This window comes from Rhinolophus sinicus, chromosome 16 (assembly GCF_057876585.1).
Source record: "Rhinolophus sinicus isolate RSI-liver-muscle chromosome 16, RSI-T2T, whole genome shotgun sequence".
Classification (NCBI taxonomy): Eukaryota; Metazoa; Chordata; class Mammalia; order Chiroptera; family Rhinolophidae; genus Rhinolophus; species Rhinolophus sinicus.
In genome coordinates, this window is record NC_142516.1 from 3894938 (window position 1) to 3914642 (window position 19705).

At 56.6% G+C, this 19705-nt stretch overlaps 1 protein-coding gene across 5 annotated transcripts in view; it reads right to left on the reverse strand.

The window, feature by feature from the left end:
- Nucleotides 1-1640: 1640 nt before the first annotated feature.
- NTNG2 (netrin G2) overlaps nucleotides 1641-19705 on the reverse strand; it is a 68573-nt gene continuing 50508 nt past the window's right edge. For 4 of the 5 annotated variants that reach the window (XM_088793648.1, XM_088793647.1, XM_088793645.1 and 1 more), the window contains 5 exons: nucleotides 16318-16490; nucleotides 12369-12395; nucleotides 4929-5096; nucleotides 3281-3415; nucleotides 1641-2652 (listed from right to left, as the gene is read on the reverse strand). In XM_088793648.1, the coding sequence (XP_088649774.1) occupies nucleotides 2417-2652; nucleotides 3281-3415; nucleotides 4929-5096; nucleotides 12369-12395; nucleotides 16318-16490 (739 nt within the window). In that variant the 3' untranslated portion in view covers nucleotides 1641-2416. Of the gene's footprint in view, nucleotides 2653-3280; nucleotides 3416-4928; nucleotides 5097-6557; nucleotides 6657-8123; nucleotides 8199-12368; nucleotides 12396-16317; nucleotides 16491-19705 lie in introns of all 5 variants that reach the window. The other variant, XM_088793649.1, reaches the window with a different exon arrangement.

A 19705-nucleotide genomic window follows, 5' to 3' on the forward strand; every position in this document is an offset into this window, starting at 1 on the left:
CTCCGGCCCCTGCAACTAAGATTGAACATGGCACCTTGAGCTGAGCTGCCACTGAGCTCCCGGATGGCTCAGTTGGTTGGAGTGTGGGCTCTCAACCACAAGGTTGCCAGTTTGACTCCCGCAAGGGATGCTGGGCTGTGCCCCCTGCAACTAAGACTGAAAGGACAACAACTTGACTTGGAAAAAAGTCCTGGAACTACACACCGTTCCCCAATAAAGTCCTGTTCCCCATCCCCAAATTTAAATAAATAAGTAAATAAATAAATAAATAAATAAATAAATAAATAAATAAATAAAAGAAATTCTAACACATCAATTAAAAAAAAGAAGAAGTGTGGAGGTCAGCAATCTGGTCCCTGGCTCTGCCAGTTCCTCAGAAAAGCAGCATCTACCTTCTTGGCTCTACCATCCTTTCTCCCTACAGCCCTGTTTACTCAGCACTGGGGATGGGGGAGACTTGAGAGACAAAAGCCAGGGCCCAAAACTTGGCCAACCGAGGCTTGGTTGGGAGTTGGGGTAGGGGAGATTTCTAGGGAACTTTCTGGAAGCCCCACCCATCACTCCTGCTTACATCTCATTGGCCAGAACTGTGTCACATGGCCACTCCTACACACAAGCACAAGGAGCCCCAGAGACGTTTTAGTTCAGCGGGGCTGAGTGGGGTTCTGTCAGTAAGGAAGTGATAAAGCCACAGGGACCTGGGAGCTGACCCTGCAACCTGGCTTTGGGGATGGGAGCTGGGGTTGTTTGGCCTTGAGATGCAGCTAGTCAGTCATATTTAATGTGAGTTGTAGCTCCCCTTCCTTTGCTGTATTGTAATCTCATCCTCAAGGTCAAGTTTTGTTAAACTCAGTCTTAGCATTGCCTTGGGGACTTGAGGGAGTGTGGCAGGTCTAAATTTCCCAGCCTGGAACGAGTGGCAGTTGCTGGCAGAGCAGGTGTCAAAGGGTGACCACAGGTGGGGGCTACAGGAGCAACGAGGAACCAGAACCAGATCTGTGGCCCTGGGTGTCTTTGAGGCTTTGAGGAAGTACATACGTACGTAGGGAGGGAAACCCGGAGCACAACCCCCAAGGGCTGGACAGACCCAGGGTACCCTCCCTAGCCAAGGGCCTCAGCTGATGGGCCCCATTCTTCAGAGCGTCCTCTCACAACTCCCACGCTGTCCCTGCGTCGCCTTGGCCATACCTCCTTGGGACTCTCTGGCCAGCAGGGGCCTCTGGAAAGAGGCAGCGGCCGCAGACACTGGGCCTGAGGCCTGGAGTCTGGCAGGTCTGAGACCACACAGCCCCTCTGATTTAGAAACCGGGGCCTGGAAGTCACGCTCCAGCAGAACGCAGGCCAGTCCTATCCCTCGGACTTCTCAGCAGCTATATTAGTGTCCACCGAGTGCTTTCAAATTTGAGGACAGCTGAGGAAAAGTGCAATAAACTCTGTTTTTGTTTGTTTGTTTGTTTTGGGAAAGGAGGGCGACAGGCTCCCAAGTTTGGGGAGCATGTGGGTCACTGGCATGGCCACACCTGGACGAGTGGTGAGAGAGCCTGGGGGATGGTAGTCTGAAAGTGAAATAGTTTCTTTAAGGTGATATTGGGGCGCCTCTTTAAATCCCAAATGAACACAGAAAGAAAACAGGCCCTGGAGGCAGCAGTGAGCAGATGTTTTACTCCGTCGGATTATACACCATCAAGCACCCCGTGGTGACCAGCGTCCCAGTCGTGTCCCTTCTTACAGGGGATGGTTAATACAAACAAAAATAGTTCTCTACAAAACAAAGTTTCCAGCCCTCCCAACCCTCCTTCCTAACTCCCTCCCCCAGACGGTGAGTTCCTTGGTCACCAGCCTCTGGAGGGGCCTGAGGTCTGGTGGGTTGCAAAATAAAACTGAGAAAGAATATAAAAGAGAATCAAGTCAGCGACTAGAGTTGTAGGCAACTGGAGTTCCGAGTCCGCTGGCTGATGGTAAGCCAGGGATAGGCGCAGGGGGTCTGCAACAGTGAGTGAGTGTGTGTGTGTGTGTGTGTGTGTGTGTGTGTGTGTGTGTGTGTGTGTGTGTGAAACTGGGGGTGTTGGGTGAGCAGCGTTTCTCCCCACCCGGTCTCACCGCCAGCAAAAAATAAAAAAAAATAGGAAAAGGACGAAGGATAATAGAAAAACTAAGACCAAAAATCGCAGGCCGCTGGGGCCCAGGCCCCACAGCGCCCCCTGCTGTAGAGCCAGGGCTGGGCAGGTGCCACGGAGCGGGGCGGGAGGAGGGCAGAGGATTCTGCTGAGTAGCACCTGGGAGCAGCTCCTGCTGCACCCTTCTCGCCGCCCCGCCTCGGAGGCCGGCCCCCGGGTCCCCGGAGCCTCGGGCCCCTGGGCGCAGGGCGCAGGGCGCGCGGACCCGCTCTCACCGGCCGCGGGTCCTCCGGCAGGGCTCAGCAGCCTAGGCAGGCGGCCAGCCCCAGCAGCAGCAGGCAGCCGAGCAGGGTGGCGGGGTGCGGCGCGGCCCCCGGCGCGCGGTCGCAGTCCAGGCTGCCGTCGTCGTCGGCGGAGTCGCAGCGGGGTTGCTCGCAGTGCACGCCGGTGTAGCCGCGCGGGCAGGCGCAGCGCTGGTTCTGCAAGCAGGTGCCGCCGTTCTGGCAGAGAAGCTGGTCGTCGTCGCACACGTTGGCTGCGGGGCGGAGGGGCAGTTAGCTCGGGTGGTGGCCCGGTCCACCCCCCACGTTGGAGCTTCTGCGACTGGGATGTGCGAACCCCTGGGGGCGCGGCCTGGACTAGGGGGCTGTTGAAGGCTCAGGGAGCACTTGCTGCAAAACGACCCTGCGTGGAGGGTAACAATGGCTGGGCGAGACCTGGCCCCTGCCTCTCTCCCACCACTGTTCCTGGCTCTCCCCGCTCCGGGCACTGGCCTTGGTGCGGAGCTTCGGCCGCGCCTGCTCTTTTGCCTCCAGAGCTTTGCACATGCTGTTCCATGTGCCTGGAGTGCTCTTCCAACCTCTTCCTTATTCTAACGCGGGTCTCTGCCAGGCCATCATTTCCACGGACAACCTCATTCCCTCCATCCTGCAGCCAACTCCAACCAAACCCCAGCTCCACTTTGCCTCCAACTCCTTTCCCAGTCCGGCCTCTCGTGGTTCCCACCTGACACTGACTCTCCTCAGTCGCATCAAGGCCACCCCACCCACCTGGCCCCGTCCACGGTCCCCAGACCCACCTTTGGCAGCATGAACCCTGCCAACCCGCCTGCCCCGCGCCCCGTCTCAGCCCCGCCCCCAAAGCACCAGGCCCCGCCCACTCACGGTAGCAGCCCTGGCGCCAGTAGTGTGTGGGGAGGCAGTCGTCGCACTTGGGCCCCGCCGCACCCTCCCGGCACTCGCAGAAACCGGTCTCGTTGCACCGATCGTGCACGGAGCCGATCTGGTTGCAGTTACATTCTGGACGGATAAGTGCACGGCGTGCGGTCAGGGAGACATGTAGGCGCTGTCTGCAGGGACCCCACCTCTCCTGACCCCATATCCTTCCTAGCCGGGTCTCCAAGTGATGCTCCCCACACCGTGTCCGTGAGAGCGCGCGGCTGGACGGCGACCGGAGCCGCTGGGGTGTCCAAATCTCAAGGAAAGACCGACTCCGTTCCCCGGCATTCATTACCCCCTGCCCCTTTCTGGCCCTGGTGCTGTGTGGCCTAGGCCAGCCCCTTTTCCTCTCTGGGTCTGTCTCTGCATCTGTGACTGGAGCAGGCGCCGATCCCTCCCAACTCCAAAGAGCTATGACTGACAGGTGGGAGCAGCCTCAGAGGAAGCCATGGGGCCTCTGTCCTGGGGGCTATGGTGGGTGTGTGTGTGGGGGGGGGTCGTGTAGTCTGCACCTGTAGTTCCTGTCTAGGGTGGGTGGAGGCGCAGCCCCAGAGGCCCCCAGGCTCCCCCTGCCGCTCCCAGTTGGTTTCCTGGGCAAAGCTCTGTGAGAGGTTGCAAACGTCCCCAGTCTGGGAGTCCTTGAAGAAGCCCAGTGCTGGGCCTGGGGGTGGAGGCAGAGGCTGAGGGAGGAGGGGCGCCTCTAATCGGATCCAGAGGCCCAGGCTTGTCCCTGCAGCTGGCTATGTAACATCGGCAGCACAATTCTGTTTGGATCACTTTAGAGTTGATGGAATTATCTGAAGGCTGCTGCTGTAATTCAGGCTGACAGCTCCAGGTTGTGGGCAGCTTCTCCTCTGTGCAGCCAGAGCTGGCCTGGTGGGTGGGGATGGGCAATGGGGTCCCTTGGGGGTTGGGCACCAGGGCCTAAACCTGGCCTCTACTGGAGACAGGGGGAGGGGTGGTGAGCAGCCTTTCCAGGCTGGTGGGTGTTGGTTGGGGGCCATGGCCTTGGCCTTTTGGGATGGCCTGTCCCCGCCCAGGCCCAGGGTCCCTACAGATTTCCTTCTCTACCTCGAAGCCAGTCCTGGAGCAGAGTTACGTCTCTATCTCGAGGTGCCCACTGCAGGTAGAGGGCAGCTTTATCAGCTGGGCTCTGCTTATAAAGCATTTGAAGAATCTCATTTGAAGAATTTTGTGACTTCAGCCACAAAAAATGGTTGAAAACCTTTGATTTGATCCACCTCCTGATTTTACAGACGGGGAAATTGAGGCCCAGAGAGGGGAAGGGAATTGCCCAAACGCATACAGCAAGGCAAGCCTGAGAACCAGCCTTTGACTCTAACTAGTGGGTCTGAAATTCCACTGCCCGAGGGGAGAACCGCATGGGGAGCTAATTGATAGAGCAGATTCTGGAAGCTTTTGTCTTTAGAGAGGCCAGCTGGAGTGGGCCCTGGAATGGGAATTTCCCAGCCTCCCCAAGGCATTCCGACGCTTGGGTCTTCAGAGCCACCGCACACTGCCTCACTGTCCATGCACCCTGCACCCCACTCAGCACATCCCCGCGGCCGTGCCAGCCCCGCCGTGCCCAGCTCACCGATGCACACGTTCTCATCGTCCAGCTCGGCAGAGCCATTGCGGTAGAAGCCCAGACGGCAGTGCTGGCAGTGCTGGCCTCGCGTGTTGTGCTTGCAGCTGACGCAGGTCACCACATTGAGGAAGTCGATGTAGCTGCAGCGATTGGAGTGGCCATAGCACTCGCAGTCTGGGCCGGCCGAGCGTGAGAAACACCACAGGTCAGTGAGCAAAGGGAGACTGTGCCTTCCTGCTGCCCCCTCCCCTGTGCGTTCGGGAAAATAGGCACAGGGAGAGGAAGGACCGGCCCCAGGACACGCAGGGGTGCAGGATCTGGCATGGGAAAGTGACCTGGGCCTCCCAACACTTCTGTACCACTGAGGCAGAGACGGGCCTGGCAGCTTTGGGCCCAGAGGAATACCAGTATAGGCCCAGCCCACAAATTCCCACCTGGCCCTATGGCCAGGATCCAGGGATGGCCAGTGGGCAGCACCTGCCTAAGGCCTGGCTGGGTGCCAGGGCGAGGGGCTCTTGGAAGGGATGCCGGGGTGACTAGAAATGATTCATGCAGGGAGGATGGGTCATGCCGCCAGACTGTGAGCTCAGGAAGGGCGATGCTTGGGTTCATGGTGTTCACCACTGTGTCCCCAGCCATTCGATGTAGGTGCATGCATGAACGCTGGATGGAATGGAAAGGGCCAGAGCTCCCTCCCCATGCTGCTTTGGAAGATGGTTGGAAGGAAAAATGCCACCTGCAGGGCCCTGTCTTAGCAGCCTGAGCTATTCTGCAAATCTGATTGACACCAGAGGGCCTTGTTACTTTGCTTCCCCTTAGGCCTGGCCTGGCTTCTGACTATACCTGGAGGACAGCCATCTCCACAGCATCCTGCTCCAGTCCTATGTCTGCTCCAGGGGCCCAGAAAGCCCTGTGACCACCTGGGGCAAGGCCCTGCCCCAGGGACTGAAAGGGGTGGGGTTGCTAAGGGTCACCTTCCCTGACACCATTTCTTGGTGTCCCTCCTATGGGGCTCAACCCCCTTGAACAAGAAAGCCATTGTGGCTACCCCTGGACAAGGAAGGGTGCCAGCCAGACTCTTTGAAACACCATCTGTGTGTCTCTAAAGGACCCAACCTCCTGTGATCGAAGAGGGAGGAACTGACCGGGGTGTCAGGGGTCAAGGGCATGAGAGACCTTGGAGAAATGAGCCTCTGGGATGTGCCCAGGAGGAGACAGTGGGCATGCCCACACCATGGGCCTCCTGGGCCTGTTCCCTTCACCTTGTCTGTGCAGGGATGAGAGGGTGAGGCGTCCTCCTAGTGTCCCAAGGAGTCAGTGACCCCTGTGTCCCAGATCTTGCTCCAACCAAGATGAGCCCCTGGGCCACGCCTCCCAGGGGAGCTGGGACAGGCTATTTCTGGCAGCTGCTCTGCCTGCCGGGTGCTGCCCACTGTGCCTGACTCACACTGGCTCCCAGGTCCCTTGGGGAGGGAGGGCTGCAGGCGAGAGACTCAGTTTCACCTTGACCCAGCTACTCCAGGAGGCTTTTCTGAGCCTGGTATTGGCCTTCATCCTGGATCGTTCTTTTTCCAGTGGAGGTGGGGGGAGAGGTTTTGGAGAAGGGCTGACCTGGTCCCCAGCCCTTTCTCTTACTTTGGAATTTTTCAATAGGTATCATTTGAAGAGATTTGGGCCTGAGCTGGAAAGGTTTGGAGGCCTTGGGAGCACGGGCAGCAGTGGAGGTGCCCATAGCTTGGAGAGATGAGAAACAAACTCTTCCACAATTGGGGAGGTCTGTCGGAGCTCAGGAAAAGCCCACAAAGGCTCCCAAGGGGCTCTGGCAAGCTCGGGGGCAGCTCTGTCATCTCCTCAGGTTTGAGGTGACACAGCACATCCAGGAACATGCAGGACCAGCCCTGCCGTTGGTCCCCCCGTTGGAGACCATCCACACATCCAGCTGGATTGATCCTCCCAAATCGCTCCCCTGCCTCCAGCACCCCCCACCACGCCGGGCGCTTTGCTGGAGCTGGACAATCCTGTGACTGAAAACATTGCTTCTCCTCTTGCCTGCCCTCCCCTCTCCAAACTCCCCTGAGCACTAAATCCAGGGTCTGAACTAGGCATTCAAGACTTTGGCAGTTCCCTTCCTGCCTGAAGCAATCTCCCTGCTGCGGCCAGAGTGTGTCCTTTACTGCCCACGGGCTTCCCACTTGCTGGCGTTGTAGAGCCACGAGCACAGACAGCACCTGCCTTCCACTGCTGTCCAGAACCCGCCCCACATTTGTGGGTGAGCCTGCAGGGTGCCGGGAGCATCACCCCCTCGCTTCCCTCTGGGAGTCTGTGATGCCCCAGCCAGGCCAGGGCAAGGAAGTGATGGCTCCAGCCAGCCTGTCTCCGTCACTGGGGAGGATGCCAGGCTCAGGAACCTCCAGGTGGCTGGGAACTGCAGACCCTCCCTCACCCGTTGTGGTTCTGGCTTCGGAACCTCCTGCCAGCAGAGGGCGCTCAAAGCCCTTCTTGCTGCCCAGAGCTGGTTCTGGAAGGGGGATTGAGGTATGGGAGGGGTGGGGTTGCTGCCTAAACGGGCCATTAGGGCCTAAGGTTCAGGGAACAGGTGAGCTGGGATGGGGACAGTTCCCTTCTTGGAGATATGGGCAGGTCTCATGTGTGCCTCCTGTGTGTGTCAACCTATGGCTACAAATGAGCCCACTGTGTCAGAGAATGAGGCTCTCAGCTGGGTTTCAGTGCCTTCACCACCTTCCAGCTCTCCTTTAACCAATACATCTTCCCTCTGTCAGGTCAGCTGCTCACTGCCATCCACCTCCAAGACCTTGCCCCACTGGTCCTGCCGCCTGGAACGCACTTTCTTCTCCCTTCATCTACCATAGTCACCCCCTGCAGGACGCCCTCCCCCAGTCTCTGAGCTCCATCACTGCCCAGCGTGCCCTGTGAACCCCAGTGGCAGGAGAGAGAGCACTGTTATCAAGGCAGAGTCCACTGGCTCCGAAGCCCTTGGGGGGAATTAAAAGGGGTTGGGTTTGGTGATGTCACACTGGCCCTGAGTAGGTGAGAGGTGGGGGTGAGACATGTAGAGCTCCAAGTCCCCCCCACTCAGCTCCCTTGGGCCTCCTCCCACCCCCGAACCTCACCAGGTACACCTGCTATCTCCACTAAGAGGGAGGGGTCTGTGGGTCTAAGGAGCTTCCCCCTCCCCCATACCTTCTGCACTGGAGGACACCTGACGCCAGGAGGGGCTCCCCCTGAGAGGGGCCGCTGTACATGGTCTGATCCACTCTTAGGGGAAAGAAGAGAAGAAACTAAGTCGTGCAAGGGGGTGGGGCTGGGACCTACTGAGGCATCACTCCCCACAGGCCCCTTATCGGAAGCAGCACTGTAAGAAGGGGCTCTGTCTACACTGGCCAAATGGAACTGGGTCAAAATCTACTGGAGAGGCAGCGTCTACACTACTGCAGCTTGTGGAGGGCACACGTGGACTTGAAGCCAGATGGGAGAGGGGCCCCCTTGCCTGCGGATCTGCGTGCTTCGGGCAGTCCTTGCTTCAGGAGGACACTGATTTTGGAACTCTTCTACCCTCCCCTCTCCTACTCTATTCCCACTGAATCGAGTCCCAAATCTGGGTCCAGACCTCTCTGTGCTGAAGTCTCTGGCTAATGGCTGTAAAGGGGGGGGGGGTGTTCTGGCCAAGACATCAAACGTGTCTAGAAGGGTCCTCGAAGGCTTCATGTCCAAACCAATGCAGGGACGGGGCGCCCTCCAACGTCTGGCCTGCGTCCCTGGCCACCACCATTCTCACCTGCCCGACCGCTGGTTTGGGCCCATTTTCACCAGAGACTCCAATGCGAGTCAACCTCCAAATGCCACAGCACAGTCTCCAAGACCAACTGAACACACAGCTGGGGAGGCAGCAGGCTGCCAAAGACAGGGCATCGCTCTGCACCGAATTTCAAAGGACAAACCCAGAGGGACAGGAGAAAGTAATTCTTCCCGCTTCTAAAGGGATTACACACGATGCTGGTTGGTGGGGAAAGAAAATCTACCGGCTGAAAAAGTGTGGGAGACTTTCTGGCTGGGAACCTTTGGACATCAAATTGACATCACCATGGTGTTCAATGATGAGAGGCTGCCAGGCCCAAATTGGCAAGGGCTTAATTAGAGCTGCACTAAAACTCGCCCGAAGGCTTTTGGCTCTGGAGCCTTCCTCCCACCGCCCTCTGCAGGGGACAGGATTAGTGGTCTTGAGCAGCTTTTCCCACCCAGCAGCCCCTGCCCTTCAGACAGCTTGACACTGGCAGGAGGGAGAAACATCTGGGCCAGGGCTTCACAGGCCCAGCTGGATTCTGGCCAAGGCGCCTAAAGCACCTGGGGGGAGTGCCTGGAAAGACTCAGGACCTTTCTGGGTTCTGGGATCTGGGGGCAGGGAACACTCCCGCCGGGCTCTGCAGGGACATGCTCAGGTGTGCGGGAAGAACGTTCTCACGGCAGCCTGTGTCCTGTGCCAAGACCAGATGGAGGCCCCGTCTGTTCCTTCGGAATCAGGGAACTGTGCAAGCCAGGTCTTAAAGACGGCAGCACCTCACAACCCCCCGAGGCCTCAGGGAGGTAGCACTGGGCGGCTGAGTGGGCAGGTAGCATCTGCAGTCAGTGAGCCCTGAGTTCCAGTCCTGCTCTGGCGATCCTGTTACCTTGAGCAGCGGCTCCTTCCGTTTCTTCCTTCATTGAAGTGTAATTTACATACCATAAAACCCAGCTGCCTCTTCCTCAGCCTTAACACCCTCACCTGTGGGATTGGGGAAACAGCAGCCCTCACGTCAGAGCTGTGAGCCCAGGAGTCCACTCTCCACCAACTGTAGTGATTGTCGTTATTAGTCGGGGTTCAGGTACAATGGGGGCCCCAAGCATGGGCTTCAGTTGCTAAAGAGGAGCGATGATGTCCCTGGACATGAGCACCTCAGGTCATTGGCTGTCACCCTGGAACTGCCTTTTGCCTACTGCCTTGCTGGGCTCAGGATGCAAAGCCGACCATGAGCTCATCGAACAGTCCAGCCCGGAAGCAGGCATGCCTCCTTCTCAGCACTCAGGTCCTGGGAACCCTCACGACTCCCACAATTCCAACCTTACCTCGTCTCAGCTCACTGCCCAGCCTCTGTCTCCTGACTTCTCAGCTTTGCAGTTTGCCCTGCACCCCTTGCTCTAGATCAGAAATCAGAAGTAGCTTGGAAAAAGGAGTCAAGGTTCCTCAGAGTGTGTGTGTGTGTGTGTGTGTGTGTGAGCGTCTGGCCTCCCATCCAGATAGACCACCGAGTGCAGGCAGACACAGCATCCACCATGATTGTTCTGGTTCCCATCTGCCCATCACAGGCTCAGCAAAAAGAGCACAAATCTCAGGCAGCTGCGCCAACTTGTGTCCGAATTCCCAGAGTGACCCCCTGTTCTCCACCCCAAAGAGGATTTCTGGATCAAGAGGATCCCCAGAAATCCTTGAATCTCCTGGCTAGCCCCTGCTTCCTGCAAATTCTTCCTGTGGGGGAGGAGGAAGGCAGAAAGAAAAAGAGCTGTGGTGTGCCATCCTCTGGGTCCCGGCTGGGACCAGGAAGAATTCCCTTGGCCACAACTTCCTGGCGCCTTCTGGGAAGGACAGGTCCTTTAGGACACCTGGCACTTGCAGTGGGCAGGGTCTAGAGGGGCATTCCAGCACCCCAAGCCTCGAGAACACAGCAGTCCCGCTTTGGAGGGGAATAAGATGCAGTGGCAGGTGTTTCCACACCTGTCTGTAGCTACAGACCCCTGGGAGTGGCCACCCTGATTGACACAGGCAGGAGGCGGGCTCCTGGCCTGGCCCTGCCCACACACTCAGCCCCAAATGCCCAGCAGTCTGCGTTCTGAAAACCCAGCTCAAAGGCTCCCTTCTGTCCTGGCCTTCTTGGCTGACCCCGAGTGTCCATTCCCAGGGGTGGGCTGCTGAGGGGCTAGGGGCAAAGCAGGGGCCCCGCTGGGACACAGGCCCTGTCTTTGGGTGAACTCTGTGTAGCCTCCCTGCCACAAGGCCCCCTCCTCCTAGCTCACCCTGTCCTTCTGGCCATGCTGGTCTCGGTGCCCTCCCGAGCAGTGCCTTGGCGGGGAAGGGAGCCTTTGAGCTGGGTTTTCAGCTGGAAGGGAGCCCTGGATCCCCTGGCTGGGGCCTAGTGACAGGTGGGTCCAGATGACTTGGAGGCCCCTTGGCCCCACACTCTGTGGCTCTAGGGTTCTAGCGTTCTCTACTCTAAGAGCCAAGTCCCCGCCTTCCCCAGGGCTGTCACCCCACAGCATCACACAGGGACTTGGCAAGAAGTGGGAGAGGGCGGGGTGGCCAGGGCTGCACCTGGGCACCCACCTGTGGGCTGTGGGGTGCTGGAGGCCATGGGGGCCCCAGCAATGGATATAGAGGGGGCAGGAGTGGTGGGGTCCCCCCTTGTGGCCACAGTAACCACGGGGCTTTGGGGACAGGGTCCTTCCGGGACCTGCTGATGCCTAGTGAGAGAAGAGACAAGCAAGAGTGTGGGGGAGTTGGCGAGTGTGGGGCAACGCAGAGCAGCTACTTAGAACCCCACTGAGTAGACCTGAGTCCTCTCCAGATCCAGCTCCCTTTGGCACCCTCTCCGCTCACTGGTGTCCCAGCAGGGTACAGTCCGGGGTGGGGTGTGGCCCCAAAGAGCCCTGGCAGAGGGAGGCAGTGCCCCCCAAAAGCATGTCCGAGATTTGGGATCTGCCACCAGCTGGATGCTTGAACTGGCAAGTCCTCTCCTGATGACTCTCAGAGCAGATGGCAACACCCACCTGGGTGCAAGGATTAAATACGATACTGAGTGTCCTGCTCCGCCGCTGCCTGCCTCTGTGAGTGCATGAAACACGAGGGCGTGACGATGGCATCATGATAGTCAGCCGGGCACCCGTGCCCACTGAGTTCTCAGGACTCCCTGACCCTCCTTCAGATGGTCTGACTGCTCTGGGGCCTGAGTTGACCTGGATGCACCAGGTTCCGGGCTTACCTCCCCCAGCGTCCCCAGAGATGATAGCTGCAGGCTGCCAGGAGGGAGGCAGAACCCTGCGGAAGGGCTGGGAGGGGGGAGAAGGTGACTCCCACTCTTGCCTAGCAGGAGAGGGAAGGGGGCCGGGATTCACCCAGGGGCCAATGGGACCTTTCCAAAGCAGCAGTAACCAAGCAGCTGAAAGGGGGGAGAAACTGAGAGGGGGCTGCAGGTGCCAGCGGCAGGAAACACGGGAAGGAGCAGTGAAAGGTGAGATGCACGTGGATACAGTTAGAAGGGGCAGTGGGGCGGTTGAGGGCCCAGCTGGGACAGGACAGCCCCTCCTTTTCTCTCCTGCTCCTTCCAGGACATGCAAAGAGGCTCGTGCATTGGGGGCCCCAGCAGCTTCCCCAGGGCAGGGACTCAGCTGTGTACTTACTGCCGACAGAGGAGCCTGCAGCGGCACCTGTGGGAAGAGATTAGGGTCACAGAGTGGTGGCCAGAGGAGCAAGGAGCCCTAGTCACCACCTCTCTGCAGAGGGGTGGGCAGGGCCAGGGGGTGGGGGTGGGGAGAAGGAAACTTGGATGTCACGGGCAATTCTGAGCCCTCACTGTGCAGGGACTGGGATGCATGTCACCACCGCCCTGACAGGGAGGGGCCACTATTAACCCATTTTGTAGATGGAGAAACTGAGTCTCAGAGCCATGACTTATGCTATCAGGGGACCTGCCGAAACGTATCAAACACTCGCTGGGGCTTCACACATGCCCCTCTTGTTTGATTTTAGACTCTCCAGTCCTCCGGGGCAGGACAAAGGAGGGAGGCTGTTCTGGGCGTGGGAGGGGGCAATAGGATGTCCGAGAACATGAAGGTCACAGCCACGGGACAGACTAGTCTACCGGAGGCTCTGATGGAAGTTGCCACCACAGAGAAACCACGCGTGTGTTCTCATCTGGGGAAATGCAGGGACGGCTCGATAAGTCACTGAAACATTATCGCAGTGGCCACCCCACGTTGAGTGTTCACATGCCAGGCACTGTGCTCACCAAGCACTGGTCCCACGCGAGCCATTCAGTCCACACAACAACCCCACAGTGGCAGTGTGCTCCTGCTTCTACAGGCGAGGAAACAGCTCTGGGAAAGAAATGGCCTGTCCAGGGCCACATAGCTGTGAGTGGCAGAGGCCTGACTCCAATCTGGACTTTCTATCTGTGTGTGTCCACTGGGGGCCACGGGAGGCCTAAGGCTGTGGTTTGGCCAGGTCTCGTGGTTCTTACCCTCTTACCAGGGTAAGAAATGGCACCGTCCCTGAAGCAAGGAGCCCAGGTCATGGCCTTCCCTCCAGGTGTTCCTAAGGAAGGGTGGGAGTGAGGATACCCTTCACGTCCGGGAGGCCCTTGGGGACACTGGTGTGGGCAGGGGGACATGTGGTGCATGGACCTCCCCTGGGAGGATGAGCCCACCGGACACTCCCTCCAGCCTTCAGGGAGGGTACTGGTTAGACACAGGTCCCCAGGGGAGGCTGACGCTCAGAACTGACCCGTGAGGGAGGGGCAGGCAAAGACACGACAGTTACGTTACCAAGGAAGGGTGTGGGGTGACGGCTGGGGGTGGGGGGCAGGCAGAAGGCTGGGGGCAGGCACACAGGGCCAAGGTGACCTCTAAGCTGCACCTCAAGGGTGAGGGAACAGGCCAGGAGAGGATCAGAGGGGTGAGGGGAGTGTCCCAAGCCACCGCACCATGAAGATCCAGGCGCAGAGACATTTGGGGTGGGGAGCGGGTTTCAGGAAAGGGGACCTGGGGGAGTTGGATTCAGAGGTGGAGGTGGGAAGTGGTGGGAAGTATGTGGGGGTGAATGAGGGCCTTGTGTGGGGGGGTGCTTGATGAGTTAGATTTCATTCTGAGGGCACAGGTGGGGAGCGGGCACCAAAGGTTCTGAAGCCATGAGCACCCAGGTGAGGAAAGACCTTGTTTATAGAGGGGAGGAGAGGCCGAAGGCCACCCCCTCAGGGGAGGAGAGGCTGAAGGGCCCCCCGAGGGGAGGTTGCCACCGCAGGGCTGAGGGAAGAGATGGGAACAGGTGGTGATGGGGCTGGACTGGACAGTCACTCCCAGACTTGCAGGTTGGCTCCCAGGGTGCTGGTACCACTGGCTGAGACGGGCACATGGGGGCGGGGCAATATGAACCTGGCTTGTTTCACTCCATGTCTCTGGGCTCCTTTCTCCTGGTTGTCCCAGAGCAGGTGGGGGCCTGGGTGAGAAAGCTTTAGGCTAAGGACACGTAGCACTGCCAGCCTCACCCCTACTCCCAGGGCTCGGAGACTCTGGGGAAGCAGGGAGATGGGGGGTGAAGCTCCCCCAAACAAGGAACCTCCAGGTGCCCCTACAGGATGGAGGGGAGGAGAGTGTCAGAGGCAATGGCCTGGCCTGTCTGTCTGCCGCTGGTTGACAGGACATGGCCTCTAGCCTGGGTCCCCACGGTGTGTGACCTGCAGGTCGGGGTCTCTGTCTGTGGGTGCCTGAGACCTTGCAGGATCCTTCCAGGAGGAGAATGGGGCCCAGAGAGAAGGAGAGGAGGCATGGAGGAGGGACGGAGGGGGGAGGCCAGCAGGACAGGTGAAGGGAGGCGAGCCTGCCAGTCAGAGAGGGAAATGACAGGGACTAAAGAAAGGGTTCAAGAGATGGTTCAGGAAACAAAGAGATCAGGATGGGCACCTGGGGCGGAGGGAGCAGGAGGGGCGGCTTGTCACGCCCAGAGCTTCTCTGTGCCTTTGAAGGCCTGGCAAGTCACCCCTTCAAAGGCCTGTCACAGAGCAGCCCAGCACACGCAGGAAGTGCCTCGCTGTGAGGCTTTCAGCTTTGATCAGCTAAAGTCACATAAATCTTTCACTGGTTAGTCGGTGGAGGGGGCGGCGCCGATGGAGGGGCTCCTGCCACTGTGCTCAGGTGGGCGGGGCGGGTGGGTGCAGAAAGCCACTGCCCAGCTGGGCTTTGGAACCAGGAACAGTGACTGGCCCTGAGTGCCAGTGCTGCCACATTACTCGCAGTTAAACCTAGGAGGGCAGTGCGGTGCCAGGCCTCAGTTTGCTCGTCTGGAGTGGGGTGGTAATAATGACCCCACCCTGTGGGGTCGCTGTGAGGGCTCCGTGAGAAGCTCTGCATGAAGGGCCAGCTGCAGCCTCTGTCACAGCACTCGGCAAATGTCAGACATCCCTGAAATCACTCGGGGTGGGTCTGGAAGAGCCCACCCTAGAGCCAGCCCAGGCCCTTCCCTGCAGCTCGGGACACCCTGGGAGACACTGTGGACCATGCTGGGGGTCTCCATGAATGGGTATTCAGGCAAATGCTGTTTCCTCGAAAATAAGACCTAGCCAGACAATCAGCTCTAATGCGTCTTTTGGAGCAAAAATTAATATGACCTAGTATTATATTATATTATATTATATTATATTATATTATATTATATTATATATATTATACCCGGTATTATATTATATTAATTATATTATATTATAAAGACCCGGTCTTATATTATAGTAAAATAAGACTGGGTCTTATATTAAGTTTTGCTCCAAAAGACGCATTAGAGCTGATTGTCCGACTAGGTCTTATTTTGGGGGAAACACGGTATGTAGGCACACCTCAAGGTTGTTTCTCTGGTGTGGGAAGGCTGGGTGGAGTCCAAGAGGAGAAGGCTGTGTGGAGAGCACAGCAGGGACTTGGGGGGCAGGGGACACGGGCGAGGGCCTCTGAGGACCCCTCTGTAAATGGGATAACAGGACACTTGCTTCCAAGGGCCCTCTGAGGGTCGACGGGGTGGTGAGCAGCAGCTCTTAGCTGCACGTGGCAGGCTGTAAATGCCCCAGAAACGCTGGTTGTGAGGGAGGCTGCAGCTAATCCGCGGGGCCTTCTCTCCAGCCTTGGGGTGGAGAAGGGGGGACAGCAGAGAAGATGCTGAGCAGCTCAGCTTGGTCCCCCCATCCGGAAGCTTTTGGCAGAATGCAGGTGTGCCAGAGGGTCTTATTATGAGACTGGCGCTTGGGAACTGCCTAACAAGGGGTGTGAGTGTGTGTGTGCACATGTATGTGTGTATTTGTGTGTGTGTGAGCATGTGTTTGTGCATGTGTGCATGCATGTATGTTTGTGTGCATGCATGTTTGCACATGTGTGCACGTGTGCTTGTGTGTATGTGTTTATGCGTGCATGTTTGCTTGTGTGTGTGCACATGTTCTGTGTGAGTGCGTGCATGCATGTGTGTATGGTATGTGTGTGTGATCCACAACTCCTAGGGTTGAAGGGTGGGGGAGACCATAGCCCTGCTGGGGGGATGGGGCACAGTGGCCAGGACACAGTGGCCAGGACACAGCGGCCCCTCTGCCATACGTACACGCGTTGGGAGAGCCGTGGGGCAGCGGCAGGTAGGAGCCGGCCCGCCAGGACCGGGCACGGAAGTTCTTCTTGCACTTGCCACAGTCGGGGCCGGTGGTGTTGTGCTCACACTCGCACTGCAGGCTGCCCTCACGCACAGAGCACAGGTTGGCGTGCAGGTTGCACTTGCACCTATGGGGACACAGGGTCAGAGACATCAGCATCTTTGGGCAGCCGGCTGGGTCCCTGAGGGAAGGGCCTGGGAGGGTGTTGGGGCTGGCCTGGAAGGGACCCAAGAGGCCCCCAGTCCAGCCTGCCACAATCCTCCTTCAGGACAAAAAAATCCCCTATCTCCCTCCCATCAAGGGAACCCCATTTCAGTCCTTTCCCCTGGACTCGCTGCTGCTGGTCTACTCTCCTTTTTGATCATGGTTTCAAGAGTTTCCTACATCTCGGTTGGGGGTGCATGGTGACAAGGTGCCCTTGTCCCAGATGCTGTATTTGTAGCAACGCAGCTTCTGATCACCTTTGCTCTTGACCAGGGTGGGTCGATAGATGTCAAGAGTTGCTCCCCAGCGCTGTGCTGTGTAGACTGGCCCAGCCCCAGGCTGCCCCTCTGCTCACAGCTGTGGCCACGCCCACGCCCTTGAAGGCAACGGAAAGAACCCTGACTCCCAAACGCCTGTCAATTCATCCACACGTGCATTATTCATTCATTCATTCAAATATTTATAGGCAACTCATTATTCTGAAAACCGGTAAATAAAGAGAAAGAATCCAGCATTTCCTGCCCGTGCTGTATAAACTGTACCTCTGGGTAACCAATAGTTGATGAAGGGATGTTTATTTTCTTTTTTGAATTTTTATAAGTTTATTTGAGGCAGGGAGCAACTCCAAATGTTCCCCGAGGGGATGTTTCTTTTTATAGACACAGTCCAGCTAATAATTGAAGGAATGATAGAATTAGAAGGTCTCCATTGAGCAGCCCCCACTGAATGAACTGCTCTGGGCTCTGAGTATCAACAACCTGGAACATCCCTGAGACAGACCAGAGAAAGACACACCACCCCCCCCACCGAAGCAGTGTGGTCAAAACAAACTGAACTTGAACATGATCAAGCCTCTGGATCCAGATACGAATTTACAGGAACTACAGAGGACAGAGACACATACTAAACAACACCAGGGGGACACAATCAGCAAAATCCAGACTGAGGGACACTCCAGAAGCGCTGACCCAGTTTCTTTAACAGATGACCAGCAAGGGACAAAATTTGCTATGGACGGAGGAGGGACCCAGCTCCAGAGAAACCTCAAAGGCAAATCAACCAATTGCAGGGTGTGGGCCTCATCTGCATCTCGAGTCAAACAACCTCTACACTCAACGACACAAACGGAATGTATATTCATGAGAAAGCTGGAAATGTGAACACTGACTCTATTTGACGAATCAAATGAACATTTATTGGGTGCGGTGATGGGATCAAGGTTATGTTTTTAAAGGTCCTTGTGTTTTAGAGATAGATACACACTGAAATATTTACAGATGCAATCTGACGTCTGGGATTTGCTTCAGAATAACACAAAAAGGGAGAACATGGGCACATGAAACAAGAAAGGTTGGTAATTGTTGATAACTGCCGAAGTTGGGTGACAGATATATGGTTTCTCATTGCAGTAGATTCTATTTTTTGTGTGTATGTTGGAAATCTTCCATAATAAAAAGTTAAGGAGAGAGAGAGCTGTATATTCTGATACGGAAGACTTCCAAGATATACTGTCAATATTAGTCAAAAGCAAATTGCAGAATGATGTGTTTAATAGAACCCTATTTTTATTAAAATATGCAAAGAGAAATATTTATAGGGTACCTGTTATGGCCAGGCTCTGAGCTGGGGACAGTGAGTATAATGGTCAACAAAGGAGACGGGTCCCTACTCTGATGAGGTATAGGGTCTAGCAGAGTGACAATGAAAAACAATCAGTGATTGGGGGCAGCCAGTTATCTCAGTCGGTTAGAGCGCGGTGCTCTTAACAACAAGGTTGCCGGTTCGAGCCCCACATGGGCCACTGTGAGCTGCGCCCTTCACAACTAGATTGAAACAACTACTTGACTTGGAGCTGATGGGTCCTGGAAAAATACACTGAAAATAAATAAAAAGTTAAAAAAAGTATATTTAAAAAAATCAGTGATTGGAGGAGGGTAGGCGAGACGCATAGCTGGGGGCACAGGGGAGTTTTAGGGCAGGAAAGCGATTCTGTACGACACTGTCGTGGTGGACACGTGACATTATGCATTTGTCCAAACCCACAGAATGCACAGCACCAACAGTGAACCCTAAAGTCAACTGTGGGCTTTAGTTAATAACAACGTTATCAGTGTTGCGCCCTCAACTGTAACAAATGTACCAAGTAACGAGAGATGTTCACGGGAGGGGAAGCTGTGTATAGCATACGGGGTATTGGGAATTCTCTGTATAATCTGCCCAATTTTCTGTAAACATAAAACCTAAAAATGAATAAAGACGATTCATTTTGTAACAATAATCAAGCAAATCTTTAATTAATGTCGACTGTTATGGGTGCCCAGTGTTATACAAAGGAGAGGGTACGCTGGGCATCCTAACTTAGTCACAGGGGAGCAGGATAAGCTTCCAGGAAGAACAGCTTTAAGCTCTGACCTGAAGGAGGATCAAGAGTTACTCAGGCAAGGAGGGGAGGACCTTCTGGAAGGAGGTGGGAGCATGAGGGAGGACACCAGGGCTAAGAAGAGCTCACCCTGTGAGGTCTGAGTCTCGGAAGAGCACAGACTGACACAGGATGGAGGTGGCACATGTCCTGCTCTGGCTCACATTTTATATCAGTGTGGCTGCCCCATGGAGAATGGTTCATCTGGGGGACAAGAGCCAGGGTAGGGAGAGCAGTGAGAAAGCTGTGCCCTGGCCAACTACAGAGGACAATGGCCTGGACTAGGGGGGAGTCAGCGACGGCCACCAGTGACGCCTGGTGTGTGTGGCATTTCCCCCTCATTGTTCCCAGCATTTCTTCTCTAGCTCTGAATTTCCCCCACCTTCATCCCCCACCTTCCACTGGGCTGAGGTTTGCTTTTCAGTCTCCCCCCTTCCAGTCCTGAAACCCTCCTCTCCCTTAGCCTGGTCTCAGCCATACAAGGACCCTTTAAGTCATGATGTTGCCTCCTCGTTGGTTCATCAGGCCTGCGGACCCTTCCCCTTGGCTCTGGCTACCTCTTTTGTGCCCTCTGTCTCCTTCTGATGGCAGCACCCTGCAGGACTTTCCAGGACAAGGATCCCAGCCAGAGACACTGGCTGCCCATTTCCAGGAGGTCTGTGGGTCTGAGCTACCCCACTGCCTGCTGGCTTCAGAATCGCCAGGCCTGCTGTTCTTCC